This window comes from Macaca mulatta, chromosome 7, assembly GCF_049350105.2.
Source record: "Macaca mulatta isolate MMU2019108-1 chromosome 7, T2T-MMU8v2.0, whole genome shotgun sequence".
NCBI classification, from domain to species: domain Eukaryota; kingdom Metazoa; phylum Chordata; class Mammalia; order Primates; family Cercopithecidae; genus Macaca; species Macaca mulatta.
The window spans coordinates 105,771,559-105,789,888 of NC_133412.1; the positions used below are offsets into that span (position 1 = coordinate 105,771,559).

The 18,330-nt window shown below is 36.8% G+C and overlaps 1 protein-coding gene across 2 annotated transcripts in view; it reads left to right on the top strand.

Annotated features, from left to right (window-relative positions):
* Positions 1-18,330, top strand: part of AKAP6 (A-kinase anchoring protein 6) — a 526,643-nt gene that overhangs the window by 346,484 nt on the left and 161,829 nt on the right. For both annotated transcript variants that reach the window (XM_015143518.3, XM_077940883.1), the window contains exon 8: positions 14,979-15,127. In XM_015143518.3, coding sequence (XP_014999004.3) covers positions 14,979-15,127 — 149 coding nt within the window. The remainder of the gene's footprint in view (positions 1-14,978; positions 15,128-18,330) is intronic.

Here is an 18,330-nt window from a genome sequence, read left to right on the forward strand (position 1 = left end):
CAGGAGACTTTGGTCAAAGCATCCCTTTTAAGGGTATTTATCCTGCTGTGGCTCAAGAAGTCTTTTGAATTCGACCACTCATATCTTCCCTCTCAGATTGGCAACCTGAGGTCTTTGTCAGCACTAGCCAAGGATCTCTGCTTTCTGCATGGACATCACCTCTCCTTCTAGCCTCCTACTGTAATAGTTCACAAGTTTTCACTCAGCAACTCATTCATTCACTAATTCATTCAACATATAATTTCTGGGCATTGGGGATGCAATTATGAACAAGAAAGATATGATGCCTTCCCATATGGTATTTACATTTCAGTGGGATATGGATCCCAGTGAAACAAGCAAGAATGAAAATAAGCAACATTTTTTTAAAAAATCATCCAGTTAAATAAATATTATTGTAAGTTGCAGTAAATGTTAGGAAGAAAATAAGTAAGACCTGAGAGAGAGTATAATAGGAGATACCTACCTGAGATAAGCTGATCAGGGAAAGAAGTAACATTTAAATGGAGACTTACGTATATGTAGATGCTCACCATGGGAAGTAACACTTAAACTGAAACTTAAAGCATATATAGGTGCTAGACATGTGAAAAAGATAGGAGGAGAATTCCAGGCAGAAGAAACAACGTGTCCAAGGTGGGAAGGAATTAAAATGGAAAGAACCTGAGAATCTGTGTGTGGGCAAGGGCAAGAGCAGCTAGGGAGGAGGCTGGAGTGATAACTGAGATAAGCAAAAGTAAGATAAAGCAGGAGGATATCATTTTGCTTAACCTGTCCCTTACACTGAAGAGGAAAAAAACGTGTATTTGCATTTTTTTTCAGTCTCCTCTGAATATAATAGCAAAAAGGTAGTGAGAATTTTCAGAAACAGCTAAGCAACAAGTCAAGCTTTACAAGCTCTAAGCAGCAATGATGATCAATCTATACAGTGATAAAGAGGATACAAATTCATGGAAATCATTGTTGTAGAGTTGTGTGTATGTGTGTGCATGCTTGTGTGTGGCTAGTGAAGAATATTGGTTATGTTTTTTGAGTTTTAATTTAGGTTCTAGAGTTTTACTTTTGAAAATATTACTGCAATGTCAGCATACAAAAGAATTTTAAGTCACGATTTTGTTTAAGAACATTCCTTTTTGGGTTCTATGGGTATATTTGTGATAATTGTTATTCACATTCATCATACATGCATGATTTTTTCACCTTCCTCTTCCATTCTACCTTTTTTCTGTTCACCTTATGTTCCTTTATTGGGTCTCATCTCCAGCTGACATGCATACACCAGCTTCTGAGGCTCTGTGATCTTCTCTGACTGTGCAAATTAGGGCCCCATAGGAAGTCTCAACTTCACATGGTCTCTTCCTGTCTGAGACCCAGACCCCTAGGAACTGGACTAGGATGAGTCTCAGGTACAGATAAGACAGGTAAACACTCAAGACTTGGAGATACTTTTTCATGCTCTCCTCACCCCTGCTGTGCAAATAGATTTCCACCCATAGCTTTTCTTAAAAGTGTCGTGTAGATTAATGCATTTCAATTTTTAAGTGAAGAATATTGAAATTCATGAACTTGGACATGTTCTATGTTAAGATATGTGTAGAGAAAACTCAACTGTGATTTTCCTCTACTCTCACACGACAATAATCGTCAATACAGAAGACTTCTGTGACCATATTTGGGGGTGGGGAGAGTTCTCCCTGTACACTGAGCAGCAGACACCAACTGAGTGCCCTCTAATTCAGTTCTAACATTATCTACCCAGAGATAGTGTCATATCCCACAGATTGATGGCTCAGTCCCCAAGACTTCCCCCAGCCCCCAATATACCAGTTGAAAGTTCAGCCCTCCAGAAATTCTGATCAGAGTGCCGAACTTTTGGCTTCAAGTTGGGGTTCCCATGACCCCCTCTTTGGGTTGGATTAATATGCTGGAGCAACTCACAGAGCTCAGGGAAACACTTATTTACATTTACTGGTTTATAATAAAGGCTATTGTAAAGGATACAGATGAAGAGATGCATAGGGAGATAATTGGGGTAAGGGGCGTGGGGCTCCCATGCCCTTCCTGGGCGTATCACCCTCCAGTAACCTCCATGAGTTCAGCTATCTGGAAACTCACTGAACTCTGTCCTCTTGGGGTTTTATGGAATCTTCATGATGTCAGCATTCGTTCCCCCGCAGTATAGGGTGGGATCCTCTCATGGGAGAGTCTTAAGACTCACAATCAGAAAAGCAGGCGAACATTAGAGTCCTGCCTTAGGGCAGGTGAAAGGAGAGCTGAAAGTCAGAGGCCTACCCCTGAGGCCTAACACACCCAACATTATAACCAAGGAAAGGCTATGGGAGTTATAAGCCAGGAGCTTTGGATGAGAACCAGTATATATCATAACACTACAAGATGTTAATGTTTGTGTATATTTGGTATGAATTAGTATATCAGATACCTTTCCAATTCAACAGCTAACAAGAATGGGGATAGGAGGAGATGGACACATGTAGTAGGGAGCCTTAGTTACATATGACTTTGAGAATTACTAGAATATTCTTATCTAACATTTAAGGCCCTTACCTTACTCATAGTATACATCTTCTGCTTCCATTAGAATTTTAAGTAAACACAATTATTTGCCCTTACATTATTATTATGCCTTCAGTAAATTGATTAATAACCAGTATATTAAAAAGCAAAGGATTTTCTAAGAAAAATATTTTTGATATTTTCTACAAATATAGTTTTAAATAAAATATCTATTATAAGTTTTAAAATGGCTCATCTGATTTTCTCTCTTTTCTTCATCTTTGTATATTTGTCATTTATCAGTGGCTCACATCTCAGTGTAATATCTAGATAAAATGTATTTTCTCCTTTTTAAATACTTTTATATTCTCATCTGTTTTTATGGCATGTTACTGCATGTCTCCAGAGGCACACAGCATTTTTATTTTCAAGTAAATTTATATTAGTTACAGTCTCCAGCTGTTTTAGATATAGGATCATTTCCTGTTGGTACTGTTTCCAGGACAATTCTTTTTTTCCCCTCACAAAAATGAAAAATGTAATTTAACAAAGACATCCTATAATTGCCTTCATATCTAGCAATCTAAATACTTTATTTTATTTAAAACATCTGTCTACATAATATCTAGTGATTGTCCAGGGGTATGTCATTCTTGAGAAAGGCAGCTGCTGTCATTTTTATTTAATTTATAAGGAACCATCAAAAATGCATCCTTAATATAGAGTGTTATGCCACTATGTCATATATAAGATTTTTTTATGAGGATATCTTACATTTTTGGTGTTTGCAATTAATTTAGGCTTTTTTCAGATTGGAAAAGACCATCATTTTAAAAATCACTATGGAATTATTTTGTAAGAATAGTAATCTTTTGCTACAGATATGAAATTATAATGAAAATGGTGGTATGCTCCTCTACTCATGTAACTAGCCTTACATAGGAATCATATTTTGATTGCTAAGCTTTTTAAATGTCATTTGTCTGTAGTGCATTTTCTTTTCATTTATAATAAAACTGTAAAGTCTTTTTTATTGTGAAGTCTGTCTGCTAATTAGAGCAGTCAGTTGATATTTTCTTGTTATTTTTCAGAAAATGCATGGAGAAATATAGCAGCTTCTATAAAAGCTCTTTGTTTTGAGGGTAATACTGAATTGTGCTTGTAGAGGAACCCATTTGTAAATTCTGTTTATTGTGCATGACCCTCAGAGCCTAAAATGGGGTGTTTAACTTTTAATAGATTGTATCAATTTAGGCTCAGCTGAATGCCAAAAACAACAGACACCCAGTTTTACAGTAGTGTGGCTAAATGAGAAAGTTTACCTTTTCCAAGGAAGTAATCAAAATATTCCTTTTTGGAACACTAAGAGTATGAAAGGGAAATGCTTATGGTTCCCTACTGACACACTGTTATGATTGACAGGAAAAACCAACATGCTTGCCACCTGAGACATCTTGTTCAGGAACTTTCTGGAGGGTAGTAAATTGGTGTTGGCACAAACACAAAAAAATAAAATGACTTGATTCAGCACTTTTCAATTCTAAATCCCCAAACACTAAAGAAAGAAGTAAATATTCATCAAATGATCAAAATTTATATTGATTTTTATTCTACATTAGCAGCTCAAAGTCGAGATTCTTGACAGGGTAGATGTCGGTTTGAATGATTCTCTTTGAAATGAGGATATAGGCACTGAGCTGAGTGCTACTGTGCATTCCTGAACCATAGGTCCTGATTATTAGAACCCTAGGAGCCTAAATTTTTAAAAGAACAGTATAAAGGCACACTTGTTTGGTTCTGTTTTGATAACTAAATTGTTATTATTAGTATGTAAAGTAATTCTTGTTGTTCCTGCTTCATTCTTTTCTGTCTATCACCACTTAAGGACAACTATTTTATAGAATTTCAAAGGAACTAGTGTGCACGTCTTGCAGTCATAGAGTTAATAACAGCATTTGCCAGCATAGTAGTACTTAGGAAGGAAGTGCCAGTTCTGCAGGGCAAGAGAAACTATCTTCCTATTTTACATCTTTGATGTTTAGTTTCTACCAGAAAGTAAATAACGATTTGCTGTAGAGGAATTTAGAAGATGAGAATAAGGATGCTGCCATAGAATATAAGCAGAGGATGCCTATGTTATTGTGCAGAGATTTGCCAAGGAAACAGTAATGGAGTGACATCAAAAATTCTAATCATCCTCTTCAGTTCACATAGTATAATTGCACTCCCTTCCCACCCTAGATCATGACATAAAATGCTGAATTTTTAATGATTTTTAACTACATGCATTACAAAAAGGAGAGGGTAGTGGTAGATAAAAGCTCTTCACAAATGCAGTTGTTTGATATGTTTGTTTGATATATTTGTTCTTCATGTTTGTTAGGTGGAGGTGTTTTGTTGTTATTTTTAATAAACATCTCATCTGTCATTAAAATGGAGGAAAGGATGTTTTTCTTTATGCACAAAAAGTAGAAATAATGGAAATGGTGTTAATGTTAATTTCTCAACTTTTTGTTTAAATGTTTACCATTTAACAAATATCATTAATGATGCAGCTTTAAAATTGAATTTCCTAAACATTGTAGTGAATGTTTCTATTAATTTGCAAACAACAGGTCCAAAGAAATAAAAATGAATTTTTAAAGTAATATTTTTTTTTTTACTTAAATCATTTATCTTTTGCAGTTGTCCTGACTTTGTTAGACAGGAGGTCTACAAATAAACCTTGAGAACCTAAGGCTAGGTTTTTTTGTAACTGCCAATATGATCAGTTTTATGATTAGTTTTGTGATTATGATTAGTCTTGTGATATTAGTTTTATGATCAGTTTTATGATTAGTTTTATATCCTAATGTACAAAGATTAGTATATGCAGTGGTCTTTGCTGAGTAATAATATTGAAATAGCTTTGAGATTCTTTATTAAGTTTTTGATATATAAATTTTTGACAAGGGAAGATATTTATATTTTTTAATACTTTTATAACTCTCTTATACAATAATAAAAATAACATTCCAACAAACTTAGTAAGTGCTTCTTTGGCTATATATATATATATATATATATATATATTTTTTTTTTTTTTTTTTTTTTTTTTTTTTTTGAGACAGAGTCTCGCTCTGTCGCCCAGGCTGGAGTGCAGTGGTGTGATCTCGGCTCACTGCAAGCTCCGCCTCCCAGGTTCACACCATTCTCCTGCCTCAGCCTCCCGAGTAACTGGGACTACAGGCACCCGCCACCATGCCTGGCTAATATTTTGTATTTTTTTTAGTAGAGACGGAGTTTCCCTGTGTTAGCCGGGATGGTCTCAATCTCCTGACCTTGTGTTCCACCTGCCTCGGCCTCCCAAAGTGTTAGGATTACAGGCGTGAGCCACTGTACCCGGCCCGGCAATATTTTTGAAGTATAATATTGGTCTTACCTTTGAGCTACTATTATGTAGTACAGTTTTTCTGTGATTAAAGATTATATATTCCCTGAGGGTTGATACTGTGTCTGATCTAGATTTGTTTGTATCATGCACAATATCTTACCCCTAAGAGACACTCAAGATGTATTTGTTGAATGAATAAATGAAGGCCCTGAATCAATTTTACTCCAAATAAATACATTGCTCCTTTAGTCCTATGACTCCCTGCTCTGATTCTGTAGAAGGAAGCTTTGGCATCCATGCAGGACTAGAAGAACAACCTGAGATTCTCATTCATTGTAATACCAAATGTTATTTGTATTTAGCCAGAATGTAGCTAATCATGGTATGTGAATAAATGCCTGAAGAAGTTTGTTTCTGGACAAAGGAAGTGCACTTAGAATAAGGTGAGTTATTTTAGGAAATTATGAACCACCAACAATGACAACAAAAGCAAAAACACACAAAATAAAGATGATTTTAGAAAAAAGCAGTGGAAAGGTAATAATTCTAAATTCTGGAATGAGTATGTGCACTCTGCCAAACCAAATAGTAGATATTTCCAAGTGTATTCATCCATTCTCACGCTGCTAATAGACATACCCAAGAATGAATAATTTTTAAAGGAAAGAGGCTTAATTGACTCACAGTTCAGCATGGCTGGGGAGGCCTCAGGAAACTTACAATCATGGCAGAAAGGAAAGTAAATACGTCTTTCTTCACATGGCAGCAGCAAGGAGAAGTGCCAAGCAAAAGGGGGAAAAGTGGGCAGGCACAGTGGCTCACTCCTGTAATCCCAGCAATTTGGGAGGCTGAGGTGGGCAGATCACTTGAGGTCAGGAGTTTGAGACCAGCCTGGTCAACATGTTGAAACCCTGTGTCTATTAAAAATACAAAACTTAGCTAGGTGGGGTGGCAGGTGCTTGTAATCCCAGCTACTGGGGAGGCTGAGGCAAGAGAACGTCTTGATCCCAGGAGGCGGAGGTTGCAGTGAGCCAAGATCACGCCACTGCATAGCAGCCTGGATGATAGAGTGAGACTGTGTCTCAAAAAACAAAAAGCCGCTTATGAAACCATCAGATCCCATGAGAACTCACTATCACAAGAATAGCAGAGGGTAACTGCCCCCAGGATTAAATTACCTCCCTCTGGGTCCCTCCCATGATACATGGGGATTATGGGAACTACAATTCAGGATGAGATTTGGGTGGGGACACAGCCAGACCATAGCACCAAATGTAGATTCTAATAAACCTGGAATTCCTTGGCAGGGCCCATGAGGGTCTTGAGACCTGAAGGTCTTTCCAGAAGAAGGAAGCATTCTGGACTAGTTGCTAAAGGGGATACTATTAGGAGGAAAGAAGGGAAACGTAGTATTTTTGTAAGGAAGCAAAGGAAAAGACAGGTGCTTAGATATACTGCATTGAAGGTAAAAAAGATTTTGTAGTAAAAGAAGGAAAATGTCCCCAAGTAACAAAATGATTACCAAAAAAGTAGGGTTTCCTCCCATTATATTGAAGGATCCCTGTGATCTTGAACTAGTGTGGACTCTTCCAAATACAAACTCTGCCATTGTTGGTGTCTCCTCCAAAAGCCCAAATGGCTCATGAATTTCGGAAGCTTTTTTTTTTTTTTCTTTTTTTTTCTAGGAAGAATAGTAAACAAGTTCTATATTTCAATTATTTTATTTTCTGTCAAAGAAAAAAGTCTCCTTAAGGGAGAATAAAGCCAACAGTTTTTTGAATGAAGCTGAGACTTCACCTTCAAACTATCTGTTTTATTTCTTTGTACATTTTAAACCATTTTAGATGTTCAAACTCAGTAAAATTTATTCAATTTGTATAGAGTGTCTTATCACATATGCTGTGCTGGGTGCTAGGGATACAGCAGTAAACACAAACAAAACCTCGTGCCCTCATAGAGCTTTCAGTTCACTGAGGGAAGATGGACAGTATAAAAAAAAGCCACATGTTTGGCTACCTGTGATAAGTATGCAGGAAGGAGGACAGGGATTTCTAGGGATGGGGGTGAGTTGTAGTTTTTAAGTAGCAGGTCAGGGAAGTCTTGGATGCAAGAGGATATTTCAGCAAAGACCTGAGAGAAATGAGGGACTGAGCTGTCATGCAAACACAAGCAAATGCCCCAAGAGCACACCCACCAGCCCCGCTGAAGCAGGCTAGACTAGGTTGAGGACCAAAGACTGACCACTGCATGAGGAATGTGGACCAAAATCTGATTGGAGTGTGTTCAAGAGAGAAAGAGGAGAGAGATTGTAAATAGCAAGTATAAATAATTAAAGTAAAAGTGTTTTTGCTATAATGGAGAACAGAGAAATGGAAAAATGGCTAGAAGATAGATTAGTGACAATGGATTATTTTTCTTTTTCTCTCCGTATTGTTTTTTACCATTGGAAAAACAACAGCATTTTTTGGGCTAATGTGCAATAGGAATAATACAGTAGAGAAAAAAAAAAACTTGATGCAGGAAAGAAAGGCAATTTTGGGGGGTGATCATCTTTGTGTAGGTCAGGAAAGTCTGGTACCAAAGTGCAAGGGATTAGCCTTAGAAATATGGACAGCTTCTGTAGAAACAGAAGGAATAGCAGAGGACGTGGACCCAGATGCAGATAGGCAGTAGTAGATGTGGTGAGAACTATGAAGTCTAGTATGAGTGAACAGGGAGATCTACAATGGTATGAGTTACGAAAAAGTAAAATTGATTTTAATATTCGTCAGGATGCTTAACCCAATAAAGAATTCCAGGACATGAAGTGATAAATCAGTCAAATTAGCAAAAAGCAAACTAAAAATTGCTTTTTAGGACAAAGATAAAGCATTATGTCTATATGTGATTATAAAAGTGATTATGTGTTTAATCCTTCAAAATGATTAGATTGACTGAAATTTCCTCCCCAAAATATGTTATACAGTTATTATTACTTACACACACAAGATCAGAGGGAAGTATATGATTGAGTAATGATCCAGGCATTGAATCTGGGTCACCACATACCAAGCCAAATTTCTATAAAATATTTTAACAAACTGCATTTTGTGTCCTTATTAAATTATTAATGATTAATTTGTAGTCTGAATTTGAAAAGGAGTACCCCTAATGATTTAGGTGCTAAATGCATACAAAATAAAGGGGAGAATCATGCTATTATTGATAAGTAGCAAAGCAAGTGTATTAAATCTCAGATGAGAAGGCAGCATTTCTAACATGATTAGGCTGCCATAACAAAATACCACAGACTAGGTGGCTAAACAGCAGAAATTATTTCTCACAGTTCTGGAGGCTAGAAGTCCAAGATCAAGGTGTTTGCAGGTTTGATTTCAGGTGAAGCCTCTCTCCTTGGCTCACAGATGGCCGCCTTCTTGCTACGTTCTCATATGGCTGTTCCTCTGTGCACGCACACTTCTGGTATCTCTTCCTCTCCTTATAAGGACACCAATCCTGTTGGATTGGGACCCCACCCTTGTGACCTCGTTTAACCTTTATTGCCTTCTTAAAGATTCTATCTGCAAATATAGTCACATTGGGGGTTAGGGCTTCAACATAGGAATTTGGGAGTGAGGGGACATAATTCAGTCCATAATATTATGTTAAAAGTTTACCAGAGGTACTAGTTACTAGAATCTCTTAGACATTCCCACTATTTGGTATAGTGGGCATCCAGCCTGATAGGAACTGCTGATTCAAGTTCTCAATGCAACTTTCTCCAAGTACACCAGCCAGTAGGAGCTATACCAGCTATTTGGACTAATCCATTAGGCACTATCTTGTCATGACAGAAAAAGAGAGATAGAGGAAGATTAAGGCCATCACAGAAATGACAATAGCTTCCACTGGCACTTCATTGTGGCCAAGATGGTGTACAAATTTCACCTGACAAGGTCAGACCCATTATCTCAGTTTTGGCTCCAATGCCACTTCTGTCAAGCCTTTGCTCCCTACCCTAAACCCCCACCTTCAAACAATAAATTATTTTTATTTCTCATCCTTCCCTACAATAATTTCACTTGTACACTTGTAGTTATCTGTTGGCATGGCTCTCCCTTCTACCACACTGCAGTGCCTCAGGAGAAGTAACTAAGTTTTCTTCTTCCCTGTTCCCACAGTTCTTAGTATAGTTCTTGAGACATGAGAAGGTCTCAGTAAACATATGAGTAATAAATGGATGAATGCAGCCAGGTGTGGTGGCTTATGCCTGTAATCCCAGCATTTTGGGAGGCCGAGGCAGGTGGATCACCTGAGTCCAGGAATTCAAGACTAGCCTGGCCAACATGGTGAAACCCCATCTCTACTAAAAATATAAAAATTAGCTGGGCGTGGCAGCAGGCATCTGTAATCCCAACTACTTGGGAGGCTGAGGTAGGAGATTCGCTTGAACCTGGGAGGTAGAGGTTGCAGTGAGCCAAGATCATGCCACTGCACTCCAACTTGGGCAATAGAGTGAGACTCCATCTCAAAATAATAATAATAATAATAATAATAAATGAATGGATGAATGCAAGAATGTACAACTCATCCATTGAACAATTATTTACTGAGCCCCTGTCATGTTCCGGATATTGCCAGGGTACTGGGAATGCAAAATGGCAAAGGAGACAGAAACAATCCTTTATGGAGTTTGGAGTCTAGAAAAAGGGACAGAAAAAAATGTAAACCAGCAAATGCAAGAATTTTAAATTTTGGTATGTGTTATGAAGGAAATTAATCTGTATCTGAAATAGAGGAAAAATAGAATGGATCTAGTTTTGATAAGTTAGGCAAGGCCTTTTTGAGAAGTAGCGTGTCAGCTGAGAGCTGGAAAGATGAGAAGACATTAGCAAGATAATGTTCCAGTGAAATGGAACAATATGTGCAAAGGCCCTGAGGCAAGAACAGGCTGTTAAAAGAACTAGAATATTTAAAGTGTTGAAACAAGGCAAGGATGACAGGGGCGTGGTGATCAAGAGGGAGACTGGTAGAAAACGTGGTCTAAGGTCAGCAGGAACCAAATATCCTAGGCCATGGGGAGAATTTTGTTGTTTGGGTCTGAATGCAGTCTAAAACCAGCTCATGTTTTATAAAGACTACTTGGGCCACTGTAAGCGAAGAGATTAGGGTCTAGGAATGAGTGCAGAGAGATACATGTTAGAATATATTTGCTGTACTGCGGGTGAAAGATGATGAAAGCTTGGACTAGGCTGGCAGCAGTGCCGATTGGAGAAAGAGACTGGAGAGACATTTTAGAAGAGGACTCAACAACTTAGGGAATAACCTGCTAAAGGAAATGAAGAAGAGGAAGAGTCAACAATGACTCTCAGGTTTCTGACATGAACAATACACAGTACCATTTATTTAAAAGGAAGGGTTTTATTCTATTTAAAGGCCTAAGTACAGAAAGGTTTGGGGGATGTGGTAAAGATGAGGATGAAGAGTTCTGTTTTAAGTAGTAAAGTCTAAAGAAACCCGAGCAGCGATGTCAGGTGACTGGTTGGTATGTAAGTATGCAGCTTAGAGAAGAGCATTGGAAGGCATTACTACTTAGTTGACCTTTAAAGCCATGGAAGAGAGTATATAGAGAAAAGTGGCCCAGAATCGAGCCCACAGACAATACACCAGTGATCTCAACTGTGATTCAAAAAGATCATTGAACAATAAATAAAATGAATTTTGGGAGGGAGAATGACTGAGAATCCATTACATTGGGTAAGCCAATGATAATGAAGGCCTAGACCAGAGTAAGTGAAAACTGATCTTTTTTCTCTTCTCATTGTCTACTCTCTCCCATGGCATTCTCACTTCACCTCCTAATGGCAGCCATTGCCTGTAGGTTTGTATTTCAGTCCTAATATTTCCACCTGCTTGCTGAACATCTCATTCTAAGCATCCCACCAGTACCTTAAACTGATAGATTCAAATCCAGATGATATCTCCCATCCACTTGAACTGCTCTTCCTATACAGGAGTATACTCCTACTTCTGTTGATGGTATCATGGGTCTTTTAGTGACCTAGAAGGGAAGAGGAGATTCCATCACCGAGTCTTCTTCCCCAACCCCCTATTTAATGAGTAAGTTGCCAAATTATTTTCATTGTGCATCTTAAATATTATTTAATTGTGCTAAGTTTCCATTTGTAAAATATAGTAACTTTTTAAAGTATCCACTGTTACAGATGCTAATAATTTTTTTTTTAACCAGAGATTGTGTTACTGTTTCTAAAGGACTAAGTTTTCTTTAACTCTTTCTATCTTTGGACTAAGATAGAATATGAGAAAAAAGTTAAAACAGTCTGCAGAGAGATTTAGACTGGCAAAGCCATTCAACCTTAGCAGGAGGAACTACTTTGGTTCTATTTTTATCATCTCATTTAGGAATGAATCACTGAAAACAGAAATAGAAATAGAGATGGATAAGAAAGACCTGTGCCATCTAATTCATCTCCTTGTTAGTGCAGGGAAATTTCCTTTGCCAAATGCTTGTGAGGTATTATGCAATAAAAGTCATAGATTATAACATTTCAATCATTTTGTAAGGTGACTATTTTTGGAGTTACTCTCAGCTTTGTTCTCTGAATTTCTTTTCATATATCCCTGTCATATGTGAAGTATATCTCTTTGTACACAGAAATGGCTGAGGATCACAGTGATGAATGCAGATTATTTTTCTGTACTGGTGTTGAGTCTATATGAAGTTGGCTTCTCTGTTTATGATCCTTTTTGTGACCAGTGGCACACATTTATGAGGTCACTATGCAGAATGAACCATGGTCCAGCTTGTGACTTAGGATGGTTAAAAACTAACAGGAACCTTTAGATATCAAACATGTCCTTTGGCGCCTAATGGCACAAATGCATTATTCTAATTGGGTCAGTGGAATACTTAGTGTGGCTATAATACTCATTAAACTCTGTGGCTTTGCATTGGAAGTAAAGGGGTGGCATTTTGGAGGAGTATTGTTCTTAAGTTCTTTGACTATTGCTCAATATCTCTGTAATCTCATTTATCTCATAAAAATGTATATGTTCTTCTAAAAGATTTATTCTGTTGTGTTTCTTATTGTTGACTTTTTACATTTAGTTTTATCCTTTTAAAAATAAAACATTATTTCATCAGTAGTTATCATTCTTTCAGGTTCCGTGATATTTGCAAACCTCTTAGTTGGCAGTCTTCTATATGTGCTGTTAACATTCTGCATACCTCCTTTTCCACATCATCAATAAAGATACTAACATCACTAGATCTAGCATTTTCTTTGTGCCTTCCCGCCAGCCATACCCCCTACTCCCAACTGAATGTACTCCATATAACATTATCCTTTGTTTATAGTGTTTGACATAGTTCTTAATCCAATTGAGTGTCTTCTTATTCAAGTCAATTATTTTGGGCAAGAGCAGCTCACATGAACCAACAAATAGACTGCAGTTTTGATCTGATTTCTGAAACTTCAATTATATAACTATAGTTATTTTAACAGTGTTTCTTTAAATTCTTTCTCAGCAACCCAGAGCATTCATAATTAAGTACTTATAAAAAGCAACAACATAGGAATTCTAGAATGGTTTGAGACCTCATTTTTCTTTTTTTCTTTTCTTTTTTTAAATTGAGACAATGTCTCACTTTGTTGCCCAGGCTAAAGTGTAGTCAAGCAATCTTGGCTCACTGCAACCTCTGTCTCCCATGTGCAAGTGATTCTCCTGCCTCAGCCTCCCAAGTAGCTGGGACTACAGACATGCACCTGGGTAATTTTTGTATTTTCAGTAGAGATGGTGTTTTGCCAGGTTGGTCAGGCTGGTCTCGAACTCCTGATCTCAAGTGATCCACCCACCTCAGCCTCCCAAAGTGCTGAGATTACAGGCATGCGTCACTGCACCCGGCCTGCAAGACCTCATTTTTTCATAGGCTACCCATTTCCTTTATAGAGTACTAATTTGGAATTTAAGCAGCTGCCACTTTATAATATTCACTTTTTCTCCATAGTTGAGGCTGTAAAACTAGAGATCAGACAAAAGGCCTTGGTCAGCTGTGGATACTAAGAGTAGAAGGTCATGTCTGACCCGACTTTTCTTCTTACATGTTACAGAACTCTGGCAATTACTTAACAGCTGACCCAGAAATGTTTTTCCTAGAATATATAATAAAATTGTAAAGTAGCGATTTTAAGGTTTATGAGAAGTGTTAATGGACATGCTTGGATTTAGTGAAGCACACTAAAAGAAGAGTCCTTTGGTCTACAATGTACATGAACTCAGCATTGCTCCCTTCCCTTTACCATGGCCAAGCATGCCCCTGAGAAGATATCATTCTCGGTCTCATCTGGTGTTCTAGGGAAACTGAAAGCCACAGGGATCAGAACAGCTGCAATAAATAAAGCATCTATTCAATACAGTTTCATGCCAAATATTATTCAGCATTCTTTTGGCCTTGGTTTGATAGAAAACAGCATGGTGAACTTACTACCTCTCCTTTACTGCAGTGAGCCCTAAGTATGAAAGATTTAACAATTCATACCTGCATGTAAGCAAAATCACTATTTGCATTACTTTAAAATTATTAAGACAGTAACACAGACAACCAAAAAATGTAATAAAGTCTATTGTGATTATTGAAGAGGTACTGGAATTAACACTAGGCTTCTTTATTGTCCATAGGGAAAATAATAGAGAAGCATTTAGAATATGTGTCCATGCAAATGTGTGAGTTGGAGAGGGATTTTTAAAAAATAAGTGTTACATATGTGACAATATAAGGAAGAATATTATTAAGGAATTTCACAGAATTTTTATGTAAAGTTTTATCATACAGTATTATGATCTCAGGGATATTTTGTGATATTTACAGAGTCTTCTGAGGGTTCATTTATTCAGGTCATATTTTAAGGAAGAACTTATAAGATTCAGATCTAAAATATAATTCTGTAATATGCCCAACTGATCCCATTAAATCCAACTCGAAAAGAAGCAGTATAATGATGTGAAGAATTCCCATTCTTTGAGCTGTTACACCTCACTTGAAATGCATTCCTTCTGGATTAAAACAGCAATTTCTCTTTGTTTCTCTTTCCAGGCTGAGGTTCAACTATGCTACCTGGAAGCACAAAGAGATGCTGTTGAGCAGATGTCCCTCAAGCTGTACAGCGAGCAGTATACCAGCAGCAGCAAGCGAAAAGAAGAGTTTGCTGATATGTCAAAAGTTCATTCAGTGGGAAGCAATGGGTAGGGAACTATTCTTTTTGTTGTTTTATTCTCACTAATCTACTTTTTCAATGATTTTCCACTGGTAGGTGTTAGGAAGGTATTTCCTCTCTAGCTAACAGACAAGGAGAAGCCCAGTAGACTAGGCATTTATGTTATTTTCCATTTGTGCAAGAATTGAAGACTGGATTTCATCAGCCTCTGCCATCTAATCCAGAACTTTCTGACTCATTATTAATTTTTAAAATACAGCGTTGTGATTTTATAAGTGTTTTTGTGACTACAATGTGCCTTTAGTATTGATCTGTCTTCTTTATAAATTATTTTTTCCTTGCGTTCGCTCTTTTTCAGATTTCACAATTTATTTTAAAGCCTATTTGAGGACTTTTAAACACCAGAACCACACTGGAAACTTGGTAGAACATAATTTTCCTGAATAATGTAGAAATGTAATAATTGTTTAGAGACCATGGGTTAGCCACTTAGCTTCACATGAAGTCAATTGGAATAGGCTAGCTCTTGAATTGTCTATAGTATGTGAGAGGACCCAACACCTTCACTGACCCATCAACAATTTCATTCAGCCTGGGACATATGGCTGTATTTATATTATACTAACTATTCATACTATTGAACAGTTAAGTCACATATTTAGATAATTCCAAATGACTTTTAAAATGATGTGAACATTGTCTCTCTATATATGTATATGTATATACACATATATTTTTTTCTTTTTTTCCAGCCCAATTGTAATATTTAATAGGTGATTTTAGAGAGTAAAAGAGTAGTGATGAAATTGGATTATTTCATAGTATTAATAATTTGATAATAGTTATGCTCATAAAAATGGAAACAGTAACCTATTTTACTTTTAGACTTGTACCAGACAACACAAAGGAGAAATTATTCCCCAAAGTTACATTACGTGTTAATAGCATTATATAAACCTATGGGATGTAACTCTAGCCAAAATATTTCTTAAAGTGACAAGAGGAAAGAAGCCTTTTCAAGCACTTGTTTGCATTTATTTTTTTTAAGTGTTTATAGTTCTGACTGGAACTACAATCCTCATGTAAAGTTTTGGGATAAATTAAGTACACTGAAGAAAAATTCTTTCTTATTATAAAAACCCAGTGTCTAAGAATACAGGAAATAACTCCTGTATTTTTAGTCATTCAGAGTCGTAATTCTGTTTAGGAAATGAAAAGGGAATTTTCAAGTTTTCACATTTACCTATTTCTATAACTTGTTGCTCTATCAGTATATTTTAATACGTGAGACATGTTATATATGTAGTCAATTCATCTTACTTGATTCAGTAGTCATTTATTCACCAGAGGAAAAACATAGCAGCAAATAAGAAAGAAAAAGTTAAATCTCAAAGCATGAACAATAAACTGCTTTGAGGCCTTAATGTGCTTTAATTTCTCTAAATGCCTAAAGAGCCTCTGGTGTACATGCAAGCACAAACTTTAGGTCACATTTTAATGTTTTGTAAAAGCCCTGGGGATTGAGCAGCACCACGTGCTTCTGACCCCGGATTCCAGGGACCCAACCTGAGCACTCACTCTGGGCTCCACAAATCATAAATCTGCCCTGGGAATTGCTTAGTTAACAACAAGCATTGTTCTGTGAAGTGGGAGTAGGTGAACTTGCGTGATATCCTTTGTTTATGCTCCTTGGGGTGCTGAAGGCTGTGCATTGTGCAGAAATTTAAGAGTGTCCTGAAAGAAAGCCAGCTATTTAATACTAAGGACAAAAACCATATACTCCTTTCTATTTTCTGTTTACATACAGAAAAGCATTGTTTGAGAAATGTATGTGGGTGAGGTTATCTGGGGTGTCCTGCCCTTAAAACTCTCTGTTCCCACAGTCAAATCCTTAATTCTAAAGCCTTAAGAAAGTAGCTTTGTAAAATTATCTGCTCCAATGATACATAAACTTCATTAATCATTCTTTTTGTTACATAGAATGAACATTGTTTCCAATAAGTAATTGTGGGAATGGTGTGGGCTTTCAAGGATCTTCATTCCACATGCAGATATCCAATACACTAAAGAGAAAATTAAGTTGGTGATACAGTTCATGTCATTTTATTTCCTTCTCATGCCTACAAGCGTGCTAAAAAGATTATATGTACTAATGTAGTTGAAAAATGAATAAGACTACCCCAGGGAAGACTGAGCTGCTACATTGAATGGTGATCTTAAGTTTCTGAGAATTTTATGTAGCCAAAATAACTTTTAGAAATGAATTTATAACCACTTTAGCCTGACAAAAAGTTATATATCAAGGTGATATATCACAGCTTATATATTATACAACTCTGAATTGTGTGGTTAGCAGTTATGAATATATGTGGTAGGAGGATTTCCCTGAACATACATGAGGCTGTATGAGTTCTAGTAACAGAGTTTATTCACCTGTGGAAAACACTTGGCACTGGCTCCAGCATCCCAAAGTGGAACCATAGCTCCTGGAGGGACCTGCAATGTGTGAGTCTCTGGTGATAAACAACAGTAGCAAAAGTCAGTGCTTTTCAATTTAGGTGAAAGCACTTACCAGTTGCCTTTTTTCACCCAATAAATATTCATTGAGGGCCTACTATGTGCATGGCATGATACTCTGAGCATAGTTTATCAAGAACACTTACTTTCTGTATATTTTGTAAAGTGTAACCATCTCTTTTTCAGATACTTTTTCCTATTGAGAGGTTATCTGATTTTATTTTTCTAATGAATTTCAAAGAACCAGTTTAATTTGCTAAGTAGTATCATTCTTGATGTCAAAACTGAGTGTAGATTAAAAACCATGTCTTTTGTTCAGTCTATATAAAGGAGAGAACTGAGAGGCACGGATAGAAGGTTTAAAGTGGAGTTAAGACCTCGAGTCAGCACTCTGAGTCAAGAATGCAGGAGATAATCTATAAAGTCACTCTTTGCCCTCTCTGTAAGGATTTATCTGGATTCTTAATAAGCTTTTCCCCCAAATCTGGTGTTGTGCATATTCCATACTGTATGAAATTTGAATTAAGGTATCTTCCTACTATGGAGAAATGGAAGTCTTAAGTAGAGTTCATTAAAACCGCAAGGAAGTTTGGGGCAAAACATTGCAGAGCAGTTTTAAATCAAAACAAAATTAACTCATTCATTAATTTGACAAACTATTTTTTTTTTTTTTTTTTTTTTTTTTTTAGATAGGGTCTCATTCCCATTGTCCAG